We start from the raw sequence: 24,182 nt of genomic DNA, 5'->3' as shown, positions 1-24,182 counted from the left end.
AAATGGAGCAAGGGAATCTAGGGCCAATGAGAACTAGCACTAGGCCCAATAGAACTAGTGTTGGGCTAGGAGAAGGCAGATATGGGCTTAGGAACCCCAAAACTTGAAAGCCTTGTTCTGGAAAAAATTATTTTGCTTCATATTTTCAGATTTATTGCAAAATCTTTGATGGTTGGCCTTGTAAAAAGATTTGGGATAAGATATTGTCGTCCAGGGTCTAGATCTGTCTCAAAACCCCCAGATTTGCTTGAAAAATTTCAGATCTGAAGATTTGCTTGGTTAATTTCTCAGATCTATTCCTGCAAACAATCTTTGAACCCAGATCTTGCCCTCCAGGGTCTAAACCTAGCTCAAATCTAAAGATTTACTTGGTTGATTTTTCAGATCTATTCCTGCAAACAATCTTTGAACCCAGATCTTGCCCTCTAGGGTCTAGATCTAGCTCAGATTTTAAGATTTTCTTGGCTGATTTTTCTGATCTATTTCTGCACAAGTGAAAAGAGAAAAACCCAATACCCAATATGTACAAAAATAGAGAAAATCCCAAAAAACCCAAGTGTTAAAATTCAAAATTATGTTACAATATTTTAGATTTACACAAGTAAATAACAAGTCTATACAAATAATTTACAGACCTATCAGATCCGAGGAGGATGAGTCCAACTCTGCTCCCAGATCTGATAATCTGAGGATCTTAATAACCAGATCTATCAAAATTTCCACAAAATATTTAAAAGATTTTGAAATTTTAGAGAGGTACTAACCCAAAAGCACCCTGTAGAAAAAACGATTATCGTTAGATAAATCCTGAGGCTTATATGAAGTAGGCTTTCAGAAAATATGTGTTAAGAGTTGGTTGGTCCAATCGAGAACTATCCCCAAGCGCTCAATGAGAACCTGATAGATATTTTGCAAACACTAGATCAACCATCAAATAAAGTAGAGAAATAAAACAACAATAAAATTATGAAGAAATAGAGATACCTGCTACTTCAATCAAAATTAAAAATGTTACCCTAGATCCAACAAACTGAATAAGATACTTGTATTCAGATTATTCTAAGAGAGCTATTCATTGATAGTTTTCAGATAATATTAAGCAGAAATTAAAACAATGTTACCGTAAATTCATGAAGAGGAACACTACAACACGTTGAAACCCCAAAGACTTTTGCATTAATTCAAAAAAGTATACAAGAGAGCTTGAGAGCTTAGTACATGATCCATAGATCGGATGATCCTGACTGTCAAAATGACCACCTATTTAAAAATAAATCTTCCAACGGCTAGTTCGAGTGATCCTTGTCAAAGTAATCTCGACCGTTGATGAGGATCAAAATTTCTTTTAATCTCATTTGTCGAAATTTTAATTATTGAGGAAATTTCGAATTTTTCAATTAAATGTATTTTAATTAATTCAAAAATTAAATTTTTGAATTAATTTTCTCAAAATTTTGACTTTGACTTAACCCTAGGGACCAAAGGCCTAAAATTTAGCAAAATAATCAATTTACCTTAGTCCCCGGACCTCTTTAAAATTTAATTTTTAAAGGACCCGCGAATTTTGCCTTTGGAAAATTTAAATCTACCTAGGACCTATAATTAATTAAATTTTTGGCTTAGGATTTTAATTAATTTTGGCCAAAAAATTTTACTTAATTAACCTATGAGGGGAAAATTATTTTTCTAACCGTCAAGACACTCTACATCATGATTTTTACATTTTTTACATCTCAAGGGGCAAAACCCATTTGAAATAGACCCTCACAGACTACCCATTTCTGCAACACAAATATAATCCAACAGACTAAGCAATTTGTAATAAAATAACCTAACCAAATAGTTTTTTTCTAGTTAAGACTAACCTAAGTACCCATGGGGGATTTGAACCAGTGACCTATCGCAAGGAGTGCCTTAACAGTGCACCCAATCACCGTCAATCCAAGGCCCCATGGGCAACCTAACCAAATAGTTAGGATTATTCCCAAATCACTTTTACAAAGACTTGATCTATAACACTAGGACTCCCCTAAGATCCCAGTGACAAAATCCACTCTAGCTTTGGGGTAAGGTTGAAGGAAAACTCTGTCGACCATCGGAGAATGGATCGATGAGACAATAAACCTCCCAGAATATAGATCGTCACCAGAAAAGTAGGTTTACCTAGGTGATTACATACACGACACAGATCTGCTGAGATTATTTACATTATACACATGCAGAATGGGTTTGCATTATAACATGATCCTCATGCTGACGATGATAGCTGGATGGCAAGAACACATCGATCAGGCACTATCCATTTTACGAAAAAGGGGGTGTACTGCTATGGGTCGTTGACACGTAGTGGTTAACAGGGGTTCAGGAGGGATTATCCATCACATCATGGAGTCGGTGAGTGATGGTAGTAGTTGCACGATGGACTCGTTGGTTGGGTGCATACATCGTTTCATATCCCGTATAGAGTTCTTGACAACACTAGTGAGAAGATGGATTGACAGGGGAGCAGGTAGATTTCATGAGTTGTCATGGCATGTTGGGCGTACATGTTTTTGTAAGATGATTAGCATACTCTGGTAGGAGTTGGTAGGAGGAGGTGGAATCGGCAGGCCACCAGAGAGGGTATTGTATGGAGACGGTTCTCTGTCACTGGTATGTTGGACACATGAGCTACTGAGGATAGGATCAATAGTGTTATTCATGTTAGTGTGTGAGGAGTTAGGCCACTTAGGTCTATCTGGGAAGCTGAGGAGATACAACTCACATCATGGAGGGCTTACCAACAGAGTGGTAGTAGAGATAGCGACCCTGACAAGATGCGGGATGATGCATATGGAATCAGTCTTAGACCTTGATATCTAGGGGTGTATAGGGGTATGCAGCGATGCACAATAGTATGTGAAGGAGAACAGAGGTGTGCAGTGGTGCACAGTGGTGTGTAGGGTTGCATCATGGTGTAGGAGGAGTGGTTCGCATCTTAATGCATTCCTTCATAGAGTGATGGGCACATCGGTACAGGAGGGATACCAGTTGATCCAGGATGATGCAACAACATGTAGCAGGGTCTGACAGTGCATAGAGATGTGTGATTCGATGCAGTTGTATGCCAGGGGACACGAGGATACATGGTTATATGCAATAGTGTGCAGGGTTGCACTTCAGACAGAGGGAGTGTTACTAGCAAGGAGATTCCTTGACGAGGATGTCAGGCATTTCATTGCGGTGGACATACCTAGGTTGGGAGAGCAGGTCAGTCATGAGACAGGTTGGGAGCATCCACACTGGTTCTTGATAATGCCCATTGGAACCCATGCATCTTCCACTCATTGTCACCACGTCCATTTGAGGGGAGCCTTGTTGTGTTCGATCTGGACCCATAGTGTGGATAGGAAGACTTGGGGGATTTCCCTTAGACGGTGCTATGAGGCTCAGTGCCTTAGGGGCACGATAGATATTTTGCAGTGGAGCAGGTCAGTGCGCGAGTTGACAACCACATGTTGGGAGATAAGGTGACTTTTTGTAGGGGTGGCATATTGTTCATCACTAAACCTACACCTAGGGAGATGGTAATGGGGGAGACATGTCCCACTCTTTCCATAGGGCATGTCGGGATCCTTCACGAGCAGAGGATACCATGTATGACTGAGGCAGTTTTCTAGTGGGTGTCCGAACTCTAGACATTGTAGTGGCACATTATCAAGAGGGTGGATGGCAGACTTAGTGGTGATGGTTGGAAGGTGCAGGATGGATCCACATACATTGAGTCGATTGCGAGTATCAGAAACCCATATATTGGCTGCATTCATGCGGTAGCTATTTGGCACATGCGGTTTCCAGTGGTCATCAGTACTACACACTGGCAAGCACAAGGCAGCTTAACATGCATCAAATTAGTTCATGATATATGGAGCATATATATTGATTGCATACAAGGACTAGAGACGAGGCACGAATGGATTCCAATAGTTGTCAGAACTATGTCACAATAGGTTTGGCTATGGGATCCGGGGATTCAGTTGGTTGATAGATCACTTTGTCTCATGATGAGCAAAGTCATGGTAGAGAGTGATCTAGTTCACTCTTGGGTTGACACATGGGGGTTCGCGGAGGCCTTCATCGTATGGCGAAGCAGGCTTTCCCTGTTGCTGCACAGGTTCAGGGTTAGCTTTGGATGGGTAGGCTTTGGCATCATGGAGATACCTGGGCAGGATGTATTTTTATTTGTTAGTATTTCACCACCGGGTTCCAGGAGAGGAGGATACGGTATGTGCATGATGGGTAGACAATTGTAATTAGAGTGGCACAACGTCGACATGGTGGCATCTTTTTTAGATTAGCATGGGACCCTAGTATCGAGGGATTCATTTATGACAGGATGGTGCAAGGATTCAGGGTGACTTAGTGGCACATTTGGGACCTCGGTATTGTTTGCAATGACAGTGTGGTTAGCATAAAGAAAGCTTGTTCGAGCATTGCTTGGGGACAAGCAATTTTTGGCGGGGAACACTGTAATATCCCCAATTTTGTGAGCATGGGAGTCACAAAGGAATTTTGCCCAATTTTAGTAATATTAATTAAAGGGGGCAAATATTATTGAAGAAAGGTGGCTAGTATCATTTTATCAGAGAATAGCAGCAAATTATTATTTTATTAAATGGCGGCAAAAGTGACTTAGTGGAAAATGACCCCCACCAATAAAATAATATTAGAAAAGGAGTCTAGAGGCATGAGGAGAAATTATAAAAGGAGGATGGACTCATTTTGTGGATTGCCTTTGGTCTTTTTACAATTTCAACATTAGTTATCTTGAGCTGCTTAGCCAAGACATCCGTGCTGTTCAACACAAGGGATTTTCGTGCGGAAATTCCACCTCTACCTTCGGTGAACTTTTAGTGTCACCCTAGGTAAGTAAGGAGTCCATCTTAGGGTTCCTCTAGGGGCTATATTGCAGACCATTTCCAGCTGGAGCATGCTTCTCTTAGGGCATAGAAGGAAATTCGAAGACGCTGAGAGAAGGTGGAAAGCAATGGAGTTTTGGATAGAGAATTTGCAGATATTTATCCATAGGGAGGATGAGTTTTTCCTTGGTGATTTGTAGGGTTGAGAGTGCTGCATTTTCGAGGGATGAATTTATCATTTCATGGGTTTCTGGACAGCTACTGCGCAAACATTTTGATGAGATTTTGGGAGTTCGGGCTAAGGATAAATAAAGAGGCTTGGAGGAGTGATTTGCAGGGGTTGGAGGAGATTTTTCCAATAATTTATTGGCCTTCTACAACAGAATTATTTCGAAAGGGCGTTTTTCTATCTAGTTAGAGCCATACACATTTATTGGGGTCACTGGGGCACATTGGATTTAGCCCAAACCGTTTCTAGGTTTTTGTGAGTTTATTGAGAGGAGTCTCCAGCTAATTTTATAGAAATTTTCGGGCAATATTTGGGCTTGAAATCGTCATTCTTATAGCAAGGTGAATTGCTAATTAGCTGGGGAATCTACGTCACTTGGTGGACTTAGTTTTGGCTTGGAGTTGGACCAAACCCTTTATGGGTATTTCTGGGATTTTGGAGAGGAGTCAGTGGCTACAATTTCAAGGTGATCCAAGCATCTTGAGCACATAATATTCAGTCCCTTACTGTTGTACGAATTGTTTAAGCTTGCTACTGCGTCATCTTTGATAGGCCTACGTAGTTCTCTTGGGTGTTTGTTGTGTGGAGTGTCAGTTGGAGGATTTAGGGGCCCGAGTTGTTAGTATTTCATTTGGAGGGAGATTGTACGGAGATTGTTAGCTTTTTGGAGCAACAATTCATCATTTTTGGCTACGTATTTGAGGAGGGCCAAGCTATTTGGGGTCGAATTTGGAGGGTCAAAACCAAAAAAAACCTTTTTTGGGTTTTTGACAAGGATCACATCCCCAAATTCATAGAATTTTCTGGGCAGTTTTGAGGGGCCAAATCAGAGTGCCAAGTCAATCAGCAGTGAAGAAAAATTGGGCCAGCGCAGATTTCTGGAGGGACAAACTATTGCAGCAGTTGGGCATTGGGAGATTGATCACTTGGGTCTTGTAGCTTGCCTTGAGCAAACCCAGGCACACTCCTTCCAATTTTATTGTACTCCAGCAGTTTATTTATAATAAAAATTGGCCATTTGGGTGTTCCAAAACATTTTTCTGTTCATGGGTGTTTGCTGAAATTTATTGTGTTGTTATTTTTGTGCATGTCTTTGATTATCTCTATAAAATTTCTATTTGGAATATTACAAGAACCCTGTGCTTTGTTTTGGAAAATGTTTGATGTTTTACACCCCGCTGAGGTAAATTTCCCTAATTCTAGGTTACATGGGTGCTTGTTTTTCACCAAACCAAGTTCTTTGTCTTCATTGGACCCTCTTGTCCCCATGCTTAAGATAGATAGACAAGCACACTATATATAAAATAAAGAGAAGAGAGAAAGATGTAGGTCCAACCTATTCCTCATGGTGTGCCTGTAGAAATCGGTCTCTGCCCTGCTCCTCACTGCTGCTGTTGCTATCTGCTGCCTGCCTGTTCCAGGAACTCTGCCTGTCGTTGTCTGCCTGTTCTGGGAACTCTGCTATCCTTTGCCTCTGTCTGCTATGGTATCCGCTGCCCCTGTTTGCAATGGGAACTCTGCCTATGCTGTCCACGACTTCTACCGACACAATGATGTCTGCAAGGATCCCGGCACAGGAATGTGAAAAAACAGAAAGAGAACTGTCAAACTGTTTGTCCACAGAAATCCAGAAATACTTAACTCTTTTGGAACTTCATATTTTTAAACACGAATTCCTAATTAGTGAAACACTTCAACGGTCTGCAGTCGCCATGATACATCTACACAAACAAACCATACCTGTAAGTGCAAAATCAAATGCAAATATGAAGCACCTTATATTACATGAAATGGTAGCCGAAAAGAATCTTTGAATTCCTGCAGTAAGTAAGAAACCCTCATAGTTGATGAGTAAATAAGTAGCCTGTGAATTTGCATCATTGTCAGTTTTGTTCATAGTTGGTCGAAATTTGGTCTGCTGCTACATAGAATAAAACTAATCGTCTTTCGACTGGTAATACTTTGATAAACTAATAAATAATTCACAAGCTATGCTAAACCGCACTTGTGAACTGTGATTTAAACATGCTTTCATTGCATACCGGCATTGAGTTCAAGGAACTATTGTTTTGACTGAGTTTGGTCTTATAGCTGGAGTAGCATTTCTGTCACTTATTTTGGCAAGAATATGACTCTAATTTTCACAGGTTATGGTAAATGGTTTGCTTTTTCAACTTTCTTTACCACTCAATTTCCTTGGCACCGTTTATCGTGAGACGCGGCAAAGTCTTATTGATATGCAGTCAATGTTCTCTCTTCTTGAGGTATTCCTTCTTTAACTTATTTTACTTTACTATGTTGTGACTAAAATAATAGGTTGTTTAATGCCGATTTTGTAAAGGGCACAAAGCACTGAAAAATACGTTTTGGATTTATGTAAGATTTTAGAGATTCTCTGTATTTGAGACATCAGAACTATTTACGATGGGATATTATAGTTATGCAAATTTGATTAACACATATGAAAGAATAATTAGGTTGTTACAACCGCTGGAACTTTTTTCAACTGTTAAGTGATAAACAAAAGTTAATAAGAGTAATGGTAGTCATAGTATTTAGGGACAAAAATCTAAATGGCTGTCATTTTTTATTTAATCAAAATGGATACGTGCAGTCACGTTGAGTTTACACTCTTACGCTAATGGATTCAAAGTTATGGTGAGGTTGTAGATGTGAAGGTGAAACTTTTGTAAATGTTTCCTTCTGGAAATATTAGCTGTAATAAAATTTCATGAACAGCTATATTGGCTATATGTGTTTGGTGGAATTAAGTGTGAGGATTGTTTACGCATTTCAATAATTTATGAAAGCCTGCCAAGCATATTTGTCCATTTATTTGAAAGTTGGATTTGCATAAACTTGTAAAACGACGTTTTGAATGGAAAACATCAGCTAAAAAGATATGAGGACATTGACATTTCATGAAATGAAATAATAATACTGTCTACTAATAACCAAAATAATTTAATGTTCCACCAAGTTTTTGGGATGGGGATGTGGGAAGAGGGAGATGCATAGGGGGATGTGCCCCCAAATTTTAGGGAAATTTGAGGGGATGTCATGTATGTGTGTGTATCTGTGTATATATATACATATATATGCATTGTAGAAACTAATTAAATTCTGCCTTACATTCTGTGTATATATATATATATATATATATAGACACACACACACATAGGTTCATACATCATAAATGATTCAAATATACACTGATTTAAATTCATCATTTATTATTTTAGAAGTTGATTAGTACTAGGCAAAATAGCAGATATTAAAGTCTAAAGATTGGAATAGTAAATTGAAATTTACTAAAACTCAAAAATAGTAAAACGTAAGAAGTCAAAGACTCAGACTCGGTCTTAGGCCATCAATATCTAGAGTATAGACTCAAAATTTATCGAAACTAGATCATTGATTGGAACAATTGACCTCAAAATCGGAAACGGAAAAAACTTGGACCAAAAAATTGGACAACCAAAACATATAGAAATATTCAAATTTTGAAAAAATACGTAAATATTTATGTACATCTATACGAATCTGAACCATTATACAAAACTATGAAATGTTTCTCATATGTATATGGCAAGGGTACATATAACCAAAATAACATGAGTGCAAGCCATCTTTGAAACAAAAATACATCAGCAAAGAGGCTTTAGATGGCCTCTGTTGTCTAAAAAAATGATGCTACAACAAATACCTACATATTGGCAAATTTATTGCCTCTTTTGGGATCCTCATCATCAATATCACCCTCTAAGCATTAAAATAAGATAGAAAAAGTTTAAGATGCCAAATTGAGATTTTGTTCGAGTGATTTGAAGATTTTTACTAAGGTCATGGCAGAAGAGTACAACAATTGATGCCACCAACATCGAGGTACATAGAGAGGTTGGTTCTCTTGATTTAATACTAGTTAGATACCCTTATACATGATAGAATACAATAGAATCATTGCAATCTCCCCAATCTCGAAATACCGAAAATTGTTAAGTCTACTAGATTTTGAGTGAGATCAAATACAATGTTGTTGGAACCATTCTCAAACATCTTGAAACAACTTCACCTTTCATTTTCATCCTTTTACTTTAATAATTTAACATTACCCTTAATTACATAGCATTAGTAGGACTTTAGGGTTGAATGTTAGGCTTGCCATATAATAATTTTTTTATTTTAGGCAAAGTTTACGGAGATGTCCACAAACACTCTTTTTGGAGAAAAACATCTTCCACATTGAGAAAACATTTCCTCCTACACTTCCTTGAGTTTCTTCAGTAGAGGTTTGTGGAAAAAAGTTTCCGTAGGCTTTTCTCATCCCACAAGTGTGGGAAACGTGGGGAGCACATCCCCCACTTCACAGGACACATCCAGTGAAACACTAAAATAATGTCAATGCGACTTTAAACAAGACATAATAATTAAATAATATTAAAAAATCCCTCTAAATCCTTATGATATGAATACAATAATAAATATATTTTACTAGAAATTTAATAGTAATAATAATAATAATATATATTTTTAACTATAAAATAATAAAATAATAAATTTACTAGTGACAACTGTTTTATGAAGAGGCAGATGGGATCTAATAATAGGCAAGGGGTTCAATGTAACATCATCATCTTTTTATCAGATAAAATACTAATTAATTTATACCCATCTAAGCAGGTAATTTTTTGCCATTCTTTGCCCAAATCTTGAAGTTTGTGTTAGGTCCCTATAATACTAGTGATTACCCCATTACTATTGTAGTTGTATCCCTCATTAATATTGTTGTGCCCCTATTGTCCCCATATTGTTATCACTGTGCCCCATAGAATCCCTCTATTGTTATTTTTGTGGCTTTATATTATTATTGTTAGGTCGGTTGGGTTATATTGTGACTCCTTAGACTCCTATATATAGAAATGAGGTTTTGTTATTTGAAACATCCAAGAATTGTTCATTTATGTAATGTAAAGGAGGTTGACCCTTTGAAGAGGCTGAATTCTAAGGCGTTGATCTATCTCTTCTATCTTTTTTGAACTGGTTTCATGACATTTGGTATCAGAGCTTTGGATTCTAAGGTTTCGCTGCTCCAAATAGGTGATCGTGGCATTTTCGCTATAACTTTTTTTCTGCGACATTTCAGAAGCTAAAAAAAACCCATTTGAGAAGAAATTGCACTGAACCTCGGGTCCAAATTTCAGAGCTTTTCGCGCTATATTTGCGGAGATATGATCTGAGGAAGTTGGTTTTTTTGCAGACTCCTGAATTACATTCCAAATAGGTGGCCTGGGGGAAATTGTCATAACTTTCTCTCTGAGCATTGGATTGAAATTTCGTAAGAAGGTACAGAAAGAGGACGGACTGTAGTTTCTTGTATATTTTTTCAGAGAAAAAGATCGAAACAGTGACTCGTGGTACGTCGTACAAGTTCGCTCTACTGAACTAGTCTATAATCAGGTCACTGTGGGAGATTTGGCATAACTCTTCCTTGGAGAATCCAATTTAGATCAGACTGGTGGCATTGGAAAGAGGACACAGAGGGTTACTGTAGGTTGCAATTTCAGAACTGGATGATCTGATATTATAGAGATACATCAGAGGCAATATCGAGCTCTTACAAAGTGAAAAAAGGTGTGTAGATTTTTTTAAATTTTTTCTTAAGCTTGGTTTGAAAAAAATTATTTTGAAGAATTCAAAGGGCACAGTAGAGCATTATTATTGGTAACTGATGCCCTGAGGAAAGAAAATGCAAACACCTAGTAAGCAACCTGAAAGTGCTAGCATGATTCATGAAGAAGAGGAAGAAATGCTACATGATATATCAAAATTACCAGACCAAGTGCAACAAATGTCACTCTCACAAAAGCTAACAAAAGCTAAGATAAATGGCATGGAATCTAAGATAAAGGGCGTGGAAGCTAAGATGGATGGCATGGAAGCTAAGATGGACGATTTGAAGATAGATTTGAAGATAGGCATGGAAGATTTGAAGATAGATTTGACAAAGTTTCTACAAGAAATGCTTATTAATGGTGAAAGGGTAGTAAAGGAAACTCATGATGAGAACAAAAGAAATGTTAATCATGATTTCATAGACTCTAATGTTGGACCAAACACCCACCATATTCCAAAAATCGATATGGGGAAATTTGATAGCAAGGATCCCGCAACATGGATATTACAAATGGAGCAATTTTTCGATCTCAATAATGTGCAAAACACACAAAAGGTATGTATTGCAACTTTATATTTGGAACCATATCAGTTTGTATGATATCAATGGCTTTGCTCTTGTAAACAAATTATCACTTGGGCAATTTTTATGGAAGAATTGACAACACATTATGAGAATACAAAAAGCAACACTTTTTTTAGCCAATTGATATGTCTCAAACAAAAGGGTTCAATAATGGAGCACATTGAGGAGTTCCAAAAATTGAACATAAGAGTAAAAAATATTCCAGAGGAGCATAGGATTGATGTGTTCATAGGGATTTTAAAGGATAATATCCAACATGATGTTCGCTTTTGGAAACCTGATTCATTAGAGAAGACATTCAGGTTAGCAAGAAAAATGGAAAGCAACATTAAGGCAACCAGGAAGCATACCACTCACAACTATAAAGATGGAAGTGTTGTTGCCCGTAGTCTTCCACAACATATAAGGTTGACACCACAACAATTGGAAGAAAAAAGAGCAAAAGGGCTTTGTTACAATTGTGATAGCAAATACACTAGAGGTCATAAGTGTGCTGAGAAGAAATTATTCTACATCGATTGTGAAGAGGAAGAAGAAAAGGAGCAAGAAAGGTCAAAATAAGAGGATATACTCCAGGAACAAAGCCTAGATAAAGAAGAAATGAATCCGACCATATCTTGTAATGCATTCGCTGAAATTACCACTCCTCAAACCATTAAGATAGAATGACAAATCAAGAAGAAAAAGGTAATAGTGTTGATTGATTCAGGAAGTACCCACAATTTTATTCATTGTAAGATAACAAAAGAATTGAATTGTTTCCTATATCCAGCACCAGAGTGTCAGGTGATGGTTGCAAATGGAGGAAGGATAAATTGCTTTGGAAAGTGCCATAATATCAAGCTATCCATGGGAGAATATCTATTGACTAGCCCAATGCTTTCCATTCCAATGGGAGGTGCTGATGTTGTACCAGGAGTCCAATGGCTACAATCCTTGCATACAATAGCTTTTAATTTTCAATAACGTTTCATGAAATTTTCTGTGGAAGGAAAGAAAGTTGAATTAAGGGGTATTGCAGGGAAACCGGGAAAGATAATCAGCTCTAACGGTATGACAAAGCTTCTAAAAAAGGAACAAAGTGGTGTAATTGCACAATTATGTTCGCTAGATGTTTCCACATTGGAATCATCTATTTCTCCAGATCTCCAAAAAGTCTTGGACAATCATTCCAAGGTATTTGAGACTCCCAAAGGTCTCCCACCTATTCGTGATCATGATCATGCTATTCATCTGATTCCAGGAAGTGTGTCTCCAAACATCAGGCTGTACAGATATCCCTATGCCCAAAAGAGTGAAATTGAACGTATGGTTGCAGAAATGCTAGAGGCTGGTATAATTCAACCTAGTCAAAGTTCTTTCTCTGCTCCAGTAGCATTGGTGCACAAGAAGGATGTATCATGGCGCATGTGTCTGGATTATAAGGAGCTCAACAAGCTTACTATTAAAGATAAGTTTCCCATTCTTGTCATTGATGAATTGCATGGATCAATTTACTTCACCAAGTTGGATCTTCGTTCAGGATATCATCAAATCTGAATGAAGACTGAAGACCTTCCGAAAACAACATTTAGAACTCATGAGGGTCATTATGAATTTAAAAAAATACACATTTTTTCCTTGGTTTTTAGGAGCTTGATATTGAAGTTGTTGTATTTTTGTAATTTTGGATCTCCAAGGTCTAAAATTTCGTCTTGTGGTAGCCCTCTGAGTCTTCTTTCGAACCCCACAAGTCAGAGTGAGATTGGATTCTTCGAGAAATAGTTATGCCCATTCTCCCACGATGACCTGTTTATAGACTGGTTCAGTAGAGTGAACTTGTACAGATTGCCACGTTTCACTGTTTCAACTTTCGACCTTGAAAATGATACACAAAAAACTATAGCCCATGAACTTTCAGTCACATCTTATGAAATTCATATCTGATGCTTGGAGAGAAAGTTATGACGATTTTCCTCAAGTCACCTATTTGAGATGGAATTCTGGAGCCTGCAAAAACCCTATGTTCCTTGGATCATATCTTCGAAAATATAATGAACCAAGATCTGAAATTCGTACTTGAAGTTCACCAATATTTTGGCTCCATGTGGTTTCAATTTCAGCGTTTGAAGCCTTGTAGAAAAAAATTATAGCAAAAATGCCAAGATGACCTGTTTGAAGAAGCAAAACAGTAGAATCCAAAGCTCTAATACCAAATGTTATTCAACCAACTTACAAATAAATAAATCAACGACTTCAAAATTATTCTCTTCGAGGGGGAAACCTCCTTTACATTATATAAATAAACAATTCTTAGATGATACAAATGATAAGACCTCCTTGGTATATATAGGAGTCTGAGGGGTCACAATATAATCATAGCCCACATAACAATAATAATGTAAGGGCACAACAATAACAATATTGGGCTTCTATAGGGGTACAACGATAACAACTGGGGTATACATGGGCACAACAATAACAATAAGGGGCTACAATAACAATAAAAATAATGGGAATACACTAGTATTATAGGGACATAACACTTCTGATCTCAGGGTATAAATTAATTCTAGAAATGGGTAGAGAATTTGTCCCCAATTCTGTGCACTCGGTTTTGGCAAATTCCCTTCAAATTTCAACCTTCAAAAGCTTGACACTCGGCCCTCTTGGAAGAGATGAAATCGACCCTCTTAGAGATGATATGGCCCTACAAACAACTGATTCAATGATGTAGATGCTCTACAATAAGCACCATGGAAGATCTGAGATAATCTTCCCCAAGAGCTAACTAGAGTGGCACTCGAAGTCCACCGAAATTAGCCTTTGGGTTTCGCTTGAAACTCACTTGAGTCTCTTTCAATTGGCAATAAGATAGTCGGGAATAGAATGCCTTCCAATTGAGCCCAATCCTCTATTTATAATTTTCCATTGACCTCCTTCTAACTTCTAGACTCTCTCTTTTTCCCTATTATTTTATTGGTGGGGCCCATTTTCCACTAGGAGACTTTTTGCCGCCATTTTAAATTAAATAGTAATTTGAATCCTTTCTCAATAAAATATTATTTTGCTGCCATTCTCCAATAAAATAATAATTTTCCTTTACTCAATAAAATATTAGTTTGCCGCCATTTTCCATTAAAATAATATTTTTCCTTCTTCCTCCAATAAAACATTATTTTGCCGCCATCCCATTAAAATAATAATTTCTCCCTTCCCTCATAAAATAATATTTCCCCCTTTTAATATTTCGAAAATTTTACAAAAACTCCTAAGTGATTTTTGCATGCACAAAAATTGGAGCATTTGTATCTTGTTTTGTTGTGGAAGTAGTAAAACAAAAAACAAATTCTATTAGAGATATCAGTTGGAAAATGGTTGTAAATATTTATATATGTGATTACAAATCATGTGTTAACTTGAACCACTATATGATTTAGTACTTGTTGAATTGTTTAGTCAATCAATAGAGTCACATGCATTGAATGCCTTTGATTGTATAATCTGAACGCATGGCTAGGCCATATAAGTTTGAACTACTGTGTTCTAAAATCAATTTGAGAATTTCATTGCAGGAAAAGGCAGCCATCAGCGATGGACCACATACAAAACCTCTACAATTCGATGGAGGAAGAATTCAATTTGACAATGTGCACTTTGGGTAAGTAAGAGATTGAAGATTGATGTCTGAGCCAATGCTGGTTGTTCTCTAAAGTCCGTTTATGTTCTGTATTTTGTCAGGTCGTAGTCTTGTTTATATTTGTTGAGGTGAATCACCTCAGTTTAATATTCACATGTTGGTGTGTGTATTTCGTTATTCTTCATGTTGAAAATAAGCAACACTTATTCAGCTGTTAGAAGCACATGTCAGTTTGGAGATTTATTTGAATATGAAGCTTGATATTCTTTGTTTAAATGGTACGTTTCTGCTGTATCAGATATAATTGGAAATGAAAAAATGTCTTCAATAAAATTGGAATTTTTTTGTTTTCTCAGAGCTTTTTGTAGAAAGAAATATCTTCTTACAGTCTTCGTATAAAAGCTTATCTGAAACTGTATTGACATTGTAGAGTGTGTCCTTCTGAATATCAAGTATCCATATGAACATTCTAACCATTTTATTGATCATTCTAGATATGTAGTCCACTTCTCACTACTTCAGTTAAATTGTTACATGTGGAATCTAATCATCATCAATTTTATTATTGGGTGTTCTTAGTGAAAATTTTATTTTATTATTTTATTATTATGCGTGGAAACTTGAAATTAAACTCCTACAGATATGTAAATTTTTGGGCTTACTAGTTTCTCTAAAATTACGTTCTGTAGCTGCTAAATTTCAAATTATGATGTTGTCTTCTGCACCTACTGCAAAAGATAAACAATATACAATTTTGCATTGATTATGCACCATCTTTAGTATTTACAAATATAAAATGGGTCTTCATGCTGCTAAAATAAAATGGATAAATGTGCTTAACATCAACTGATCCTGGAAACGGTAACATGGGTGTTAGCTTGCTTCTTCTCTCTGTTTTAGTGCAGCATACGTGAAAGGTGAAATTTTGATATTTTTCTTTTTATAAGATTTAGATCTTTATTTGTTATTAGAGTATATGTGTAATGGTCATATCTAGTTTTTTAGATTATTAAGTTAGAAAGTTCATTTTTGAATAAAATATCATCTAAAGATGATGTTTGTGTGAAGTACTTTGATGACTTTAACATTAAATATTGGCCCACTTTAATACTCTTATGGTTTGTGAACCTATGGTTTTTGTTACTCACCATTTTGTGGGTGATATCTCTAGGAGAAAAATTTTCTCCAAGATGGTCCTCAGCAGGGAGCCAACAACCCCTTGCAGCCACCAACTAGTTCATTGTGCCATTTCTCCGGGAACTGAGCCAACTATGTGGTCCCTCACCCACCTTTTATGATCAAATGTTTGAAGTGGGTTTTTTGAACCTAAAGGTATGCCTTGTTATTTGGTAATTAAGTATTGTAGTTTTCTTATCGTGGATACTTTTGGGCATTCATTAATGTGGTGTGCTGACCACTACATGTCAATGACCCATAGCAGTACAACCCCTTTTTTTGCGAAAGGAATAGCACCTGGTCGATGTGTCCGTGCCGCTCAACTATCATTATCAGCCTGACTTCCAAGATGTTATGTAAACCCTCTCTGCATGTGTATAGGGTAAATGATCTTAACAGATCTGTGTCATGTATGTAACGACCTAGATAAACCTACTTTTCTAGTGATGATCTACATTCTAGGAGGTTTTTTGTCTCACTGATCCATTCTCGGATGGTCGGCAGAGTTTTTGTTATATACCTAGGGGGGATAATATGGGGTACCAAGGGAGGTACCCAAGGTAATAATGTAATAATGGGATGGGCCATAGTAATAAATAAGGTGGTTAACCCATATCATGTAAGGGACCACAAGTAGTTAATAATAATGTAATGGGCCCATGGTATTAGTTGATGGTATGAGGGAACCATGGTATTGTATGTATGAGGCCTATATGGAGGCTAGAGACTCCACATGAAGGGTGTCAAGGATTATTGTATGAACATGCATATGGCTTGTGGAGTGCTTTCTTCCTTAAGGAGTGAATGTATGGTGTTGCCCTACCTTAAGGGTTTGATCAATAAAGAGAAGCATTTCTATCTATTTCTCTCTTATTGTTTCTGGGTTTATTTCCATTATCATATATTTTCAGGTTAGATCTATAACAAGTGGTATCAGAACACTTTCTTGGGCACAAACGTGGAGATTTTTTTATTATTATTTTTTGCAGGATTTCGGGGGCGGCGAGTTTGCAGATCATATCTGTACGTTTTTGTGCAAGATCTGCAAAATTTAATTGCAGATCTGGATTCTATGTGAAAAAATAGCCGATTTCAAAAAAAAATCGGTGGAATCAGAGTCCGGATGAAGGAGATATCACTGATCTAAAAATCAGTGGGGTTGCAGACAATTTTTCAGGGCAGCGAGTTTGTGGCGCAGATCTGGATGTCTTGGTGCAAGATCTGCAAAATCTAATTGTAGATCTGGATTCTTTGTGAAAAATACCCAAATTCAAAAAAAAAATCAGTCGAATCGGAGTCCGGATGAGGGAGATATCGTTGATTTAAAATCAGTTTTTTTTGCAGAAATTTTGGGGACAGCGGGAGAGTTGCAGCGCAGATCTGAAATTCTAGTGCCTGGATTAGGATTTCTATCACATGGGCAGATGCAGAATGATTGTTTCATTTCCAAAAACAGGTAATAATAGGGATTCTGAGAAATATTAACGGAATTGTGACAATTTCAAATTTTCTCCAAATAAGTGAATTTTTTCAAAACTCTCTTCATGGCGACTCTATGTTTTACAGGAAAAGATAATGGTCCTACTATTGAAGAATTCATACAAAGAATAAAGTCCAAATATGGGATATTTTGGAAAGCTATAGTACGGCTTAATTTGACAGAAGAGGCTGACAGATGGTGGAACTCACTTGGCATCAAACAGTTGGACGACTTGTCGGATAAAGAATTTGAAAAACTCTTTATGGACAAATGGTCTTGTGCTAGAAAAAAGAATGAGACACGTCAGGGGTTATGTTCTACTGATATATCCTTATTGTAGGTTCATGGATTAATTCAGAAAGAGAAGATCATTGTTTCTATCAATCCTAGTTGCAAGAATAATTTTATCAATGTTAATTTGGCAAAAAAATTGCAAGTTCCAACAAAACACATTGAAAATACACAGGTTGATGATAAGGATGTTCAAATTTATAAGGATTTGTAGCTTTCTATGGATAAGTATGTGTTTCATGGTGATTTTTATGCTTCAGATATGGATAACATGGATGTTGTTTTGGGATACCCTTGGATGGAATCAGTGGGTACTATCAATATTAATGTACAGAAGAAATTCCTGAAGCTCTGGTATAAAAAGAAGAAAATTACATTACAGGATATTTCCATTAATAAACAGGTAGAGTCCAAGGAGATTGAAGCAGAAGATGTTCCAGGGTTTGACATATTAGATGATGAGCCAGCGAATCAAACACAAACAGAGGCTGAAGTAGAAAAGGTTACAGGTGCTGATACATCAGAGGAGGGCTCAGTGGTTGAAGTAATATTGAAAGATAAGACACCACAGCAGGCACCACAACATAACAGTCAGGCTCCAGTAAGGGGTGAATTAAAGAGAAAGACACCGTGGGTTAAAACTTCAACATATCATCACCCACATCACCCTGCAAGACAACCATCAAGATGGCAACCAATTAGCCACACGGACAACAACCCCCGCAGGACAGATAGAGAGGAGCGAAGATCCACCTACTACACATCTACACAGAAGAGCTACCACAGTCAACTTCCATCTCAAGCGAGCGAGGCACCAGCGAGACCGAGGGTTCACCTTTCTCTTGGATGGCTAGATGCACGTGCATGGTACCAGTGGACTACTCTTTTGAGTAAGTCTTATTATTTGTGTTCTTCCCATGTTTCGGGGATGAAACATGCTTAGGGGGGTGGAATGTTATATACCTAGGGGGGATAATATGGGGTACCAAGGGAGGTTCCCAAGGTAATAATGTAATAATGGGATGGGCCATAGTAATAAATAAGGTGGTTAACCCATATCATGTAAGGGACCACAAGTAGTTAATAATAATGTAATGGGCCCATGGTATTAGTTGATGGTATGTTGAAACCATGGTAATGATCCACGGTATTGTATGTATGAGGCCTATATAGAGGATAGAGACTCCACATGAAGGGTGCCAAGGATTATTGTATGAACAGGCATATGGCTTGTGGAGTGCTTCCCTTCCTTAAGGAGTGAATGTATGGTGTTGCCCTACCTTAAGAGTTTGATCAATAAAGAGAAGCATTTCTATCTATTTCTCTCTTCTTGTTTCTGGGTTTATTTCCATTATCATATATTTTCGGGTTAGATCTATAATAGTTTTCCTTAAGTCTTACCCCAAAGCTAGAATGGATTTTGTCACTGGGATCTTATGCAAGTCCTAATGTTTTAGATCGAGTCTATGTAAAAGTGATTTGAGAATAATCCTAATTATTTGGTTAGATTATTTTATTACAAATTGCTTGGTCTGCTGGATTATATTTGTGTCGCAGAAATGGGTAATCTGTGAGGGTCTATTATAAATGGGTTTTCTCGCTTATGATGTAAAAAATATGAAAATCATGATGTAAAGTGTTTTGAGGTTTGAAAAAATAATTTATCTCCTGATAGGTTAATTAATTAAATTTTCTTGCAAAAAATAAATTAAAATCCTAGGCCAAAAATTTAATTAATTCTAGGTCCTTGTTAAATTTAAATTCTCCAAAGGTAAAATTCATCAGTCCTTAAAAAATTAAATTTTAAGAGGTCTCAAGACTAAGATAAATTAACTATCTTTCCAAATTTTAAACCTTTGATCCCTGGGATTAAGTCAAAGTCAAAATTTTGGGGAAATTAACTTGAAATTTTAATTTTTGAGTTAATTAAAATGCATTTAATTGAGAAATTCGAATTTCCTCAAGAATTAAATATTTCAACGAATGAGATTAAAAGAATTTCTAATCCTCATCAATGGTCGAGATTGCTTTGATGAGGATCACTTGAACTAGCTGTTAGATGATTTATCTTTAAATATGAAGTCATTTGTCAGTTGATCTACCCGATCTTTGAGTTGTGTGCCTAGCAAGAAGCTCTTGCGTAATCTTTTTCTGATAATAAAGAACGACTTTGGGGTTAAGTTTTACCGGTGTTACTTTTCATGAGAATACTGTAAGATGTGTTGTTTTCCTGCATAATTTTCTAAAGCCATTGATAATAGCTTCTAAGGAGTGATTTGAGTACATGTATCTTGCTCAGTTGTTGGGGTTTGAATAATAATCTAAATTTTAAACGTGATAGAAGGTATCTCCATTTGTCTGAATTTTATTTATTATTTTCTCGCTCTATTTTTAATGGATGGATTGAATTTTGCAGGAAAATCTTGATTTTAGATCCTTGGGTGTTAGGGGTGTTGACACCTAATCCGAAACGGATGAGGTGAAGCCGGACAGTCATCTAGAAGATGAACTGATCCGTCTCTTTTGTATATAAATAATTGTTATCTAATGTGAAATATCAAGTTGTCTTGCGTTCATCAATAGCTGGAGTTACCCTGGCCTGACATGGTATCAGAGCTCAGGTTTCTTAAATTAGTTGTAACTCCTCTCTTAAGAGCAGCTCTGCCTCTGAATCCGCTGCCCCTCTGACGTGATTCCCTTTGCCTGAATCCACTGCCTCTGACTGCCCTGGCGCTCTCTGACGTGATTCCCTTTGCCTGAATCCACTGCCTCTGACTGCCCTGGCGCGTTCTGACCTGGTGCGGTGAGCGTGGAAAGCAAATGAAGTCTGTGGTGCCTGACGTTCTGAACGGTGGAGACTGCGTTTGAAGGTTATAAAAAAAAAGCTGTGTTTGAAGACTATACAGAACTGCGGCATCGTTTTTGGATAAAACAGTGGTATTCAAAACAGTGGTATCGTTTTTCAAAAAAAATTGCGGTATAGTTTTGAATATTGGCATCATTTTATAAACCTGCTCTGACATGGTATAGTTTATAAGCCTGCGGTATAGTTTATAAGCCTGCGTATAGTTTTTATAAGCCTGCGGTAAAGTTTTGGCATCATTTCATAAACATTGGCATCGTCTAATGCCTGTTCCTCACCAGATGGATGGTTGTTAACGTAACTATTTGAAAGCATGGTGTGAGTTCGATTAGCCGACATGGTGACATGGTATAGCTGTGATGACTGCGTTGCCGAAGACTGGAACCCATGATGTGGGTGCGCCCAAGTGTAAAACTGTGCAAAACCGTGTTGGTATTGTTGTTTTTTTTTATTGGGCTGTTGGTATTGAGAATGGAAACCCGAGGGCGGTGACATTTCTGTCAAATATAGCTGGTGTGGTACCTGAATTAAATATTTTTTTGTAATCTGTGATGGAACTTTGAAGAGCTCGCGGTGCTTGCTTGTTAATTGACTGTGACTGCATTTTTTATTTGAAGCCGTGGACTGCGTTTTCCTTATTTAAAGACAGAACTGTGTTGGCGTGAAGACAAGGCCGACACCTGTGTAAATGACAAGGCCGAGATTGATATGTGAGCGCCCTTTTTATGGCTAGAACAGTGATATACATTGAAATATGTGTGAAAAGTAATATGTATATGAGCGCCCTCCTTTTTTTTTACAGTGATTTTCATATGAGTGTCTAAGCAGTGATATATATATATGCGCCATCTTTTGTTCAGGAGTGATATATGTAACCAGTCATATATATGAGCGCTATTTTTTTCTCAGATATTGATATATGGAAAAGCAGTGAGAGTCCTTATTTTTTTAAAAACAGTAATACAGTCATATATGTGACCAGTCTTTGAGCAGTGAACAGTGTATTGAGCACCCTTGTTATATATATACTGTTGCATAAGGCAATCATATAAGGATTTTTTTCTCTCAACAGAAGTGTTTTTTGGCAGAGATTTTTTTTCTCTTCTTCACAGAATGCATTCAATCATTTCAATGGTCGGAATAGTTCTCACTGGCAAGGAGAACTATTCTGAATGGTCTCGGATGGTGAAACACACCCTCATCTACAATGAGCTGTGGAAAGGAGTGTGTGTTGGAGAAGAAGACAAAGACCCTGTGCAGCCCACATCAGACAAAGAACTCGCCATTTGGGAAAACAAGAACAGCAAAGCCTTTGCATTGATCGCATAATCTGTAAATGAGGAAGTAAGTCGTCATATTTCATCCTATTCCACTGCCTTTGAAGCTTTACAAAAGCTGAAAGAACTCTATGATACACATTCTGCACTTGAAGTTGTTCAGCTCATGATTAAACTCTTCACTCTTGAACTGAAAAATAATGATCCTCTTACTCTTGCTTCTGAAATAAAATCTATAGTGCATGACATTAAATCCACTAAGGTTGAGCTGGATATCTCTCTTATTGCCTTTCTCAAAGCACTCTATCCTACCTACTCTAACTATCTTGAGTCTTTACAAGCAAATGGAAATCTTAAAGATATAACCTTTGACACTCTTGTGAAAAAGTTTGCTGAAAGAGAGAAAGCCTTTGGAAAGAAAACAGTCCCTGAATCTTCTGAAGAGACTGTTTGCCTTGCTCATAAAGAAAAGCAGCCTGCTCAAGATTCTACAAGAGGAAGAGGTGGACGAAGAGGAAGAGGAAGATACTTCAGAGGCAGGGGGGGCAGACATCCTCAAGCAGAAAAGGCAGATCTGCATTGCATTCGCTGCAAACGAAATGGATCACATGATGCCTCTACATGCAAGCTACCATGGGACAAAGTTGAGCAGAGAAGAAATCAGCAGAAAGGTAAAACTGATGACTCAGACAAAGGTAAAGCACCCGAATCTGCACACTATATTGAGGCACAATGTAATATTGGAGTAAATGAAGATTTGTTTAATGCTTCACTTGCTTCTTCGAAAAATGACTGGTTGCTTGATTCAGGAGCAACCTGTCATATGACTCATAGAAGAGATTTCTTTGAAGATTTCACTAACAATGTTGATGGAGCAGTATACTTTGCAGATCAGTCAAAAATCAAGCCATCAGGGCTTGGCACAATCAGGCTTAAACTGCCTGGTCTTCCAGACTTTCTTCTGGATCATGTTCTATATCTCCCACAGCTGAAGAGAAACTTGCTGTCCCTGGTTCACATCCGCCAGCAAGGTCACTCCATTCACATGTTTGATGGCAAGCTTGAGGTAAGAAAGGCATCTGACCACTCACTTGTCATGAGGGGTATAGAAGAAGAAAGACTCCTTAAACTGCAAGGAACCTCTGCTCATGCACAGCATTTCTCATATATTTCTCATCATGAAGAATGTACACTTCCATCAAGTTTATTATGGCATGCTAGATTTGGGCATTTAAACTATGATAGTCTCCGCTTGTTGAAGAAAAATGGTGTTGCTGGTTTGCCTACAATTCCTAGAAAACATAAACAATGTGATGCTTGCATTCTAGGAAAGCATAGCAAACAGTCTTTTCGTGATTCACATTCAAGAGCACATAGGAAGCTTGAACTTATTCATTCAGATTTATGTGGTCCAATGCCTGTTCCTTCTGCAAATGGAAATAAATATATCATGACATTTATTGATGATTACACCAGAATGTGTTGGGTTTACTTATTGAAGAACAAATCTGATGCTTTTCAAACATTTAAGAATTTTCATAAGTGGATTGAAAATGATGCACAATCTCATATTGGGTCTATTCGCACTGATAATGGAAAAGAATATACATCAAATGAATTTGAACACTATCTTCGCCAACATGGGATTAAACATCAAACAACTGTGCCTTATAATCCTCAACAGAATGGTGTAGCTGAAAGAATGAACAGAACAATTTTGAATATGGTACGATCTATGCTTTTCTTCAAAAATGTAAAGACAATGTTTTGGGCTGATGCTGTTCTATGTGCTGCATATATAAAGAATAGATGTCCATCTAGTGCTATAAGAAACAAGACTCCTTATGAATTGTGGTATGGACATGTTCCTTCGGTAAAACATCTCAGGATATTTGGTTCCACCTGTTATGCTTTAATACCAAAGGTACATAGAAACAAACTTGATGCAAGAAGTCGTAAGTGTATCTTCCTGGGGTATTCAAACACATCTAAAGCATACCGCCTTTATGATGAAGTAAATAAAAAGTTTGTTTTATCTAGAGATGTCATTTTTCTTGAATCATCCAAATCTGACAATGTTGTTGAGCGGC

General features: G+C 37.3%; 1 protein-coding gene across 1 annotated transcript in view; it reads left to right on the top strand.

Annotated features, from left to right (window-relative positions):
• The first annotated feature begins 7,266 nt into the window (after positions 1-7,266).
• The window catches only part of LOC149197946 (ABC transporter B family member 25, mitochondrial-like), a 163,588-nt gene continuing 146,672 nt past the window's right edge, over positions 7,267-24,182 (top strand). The window contains exons 1-2 of the mRNA XM_089408882.1: positions 7,267-7,391; positions 14,941-15,026. Coding sequence (XP_089265008.1) covers positions 7,278-7,391; positions 14,941-15,026 — 200 coding nt within the window. The 5' untranslated portion in view covers positions 7,267-7,277. The remainder of the gene's footprint in view (positions 7,392-14,940; positions 15,027-24,182) is intronic.

Source organism: Pinus tabuliformis, chromosome 2_2 (genome assembly GCF_031772625.1).
Source record: "Pinus tabuliformis cultivar Carrire ecotype Pingquan chromosome 2_2, CPIR1, whole genome shotgun sequence".
Lineage (NCBI taxonomy): Eukaryota > Viridiplantae > Streptophyta > Pinopsida > Pinales > Pinaceae > Pinus > Pinus tabuliformis.
This window is presented reverse-complemented; position numbering and strand designations above follow the sequence as displayed.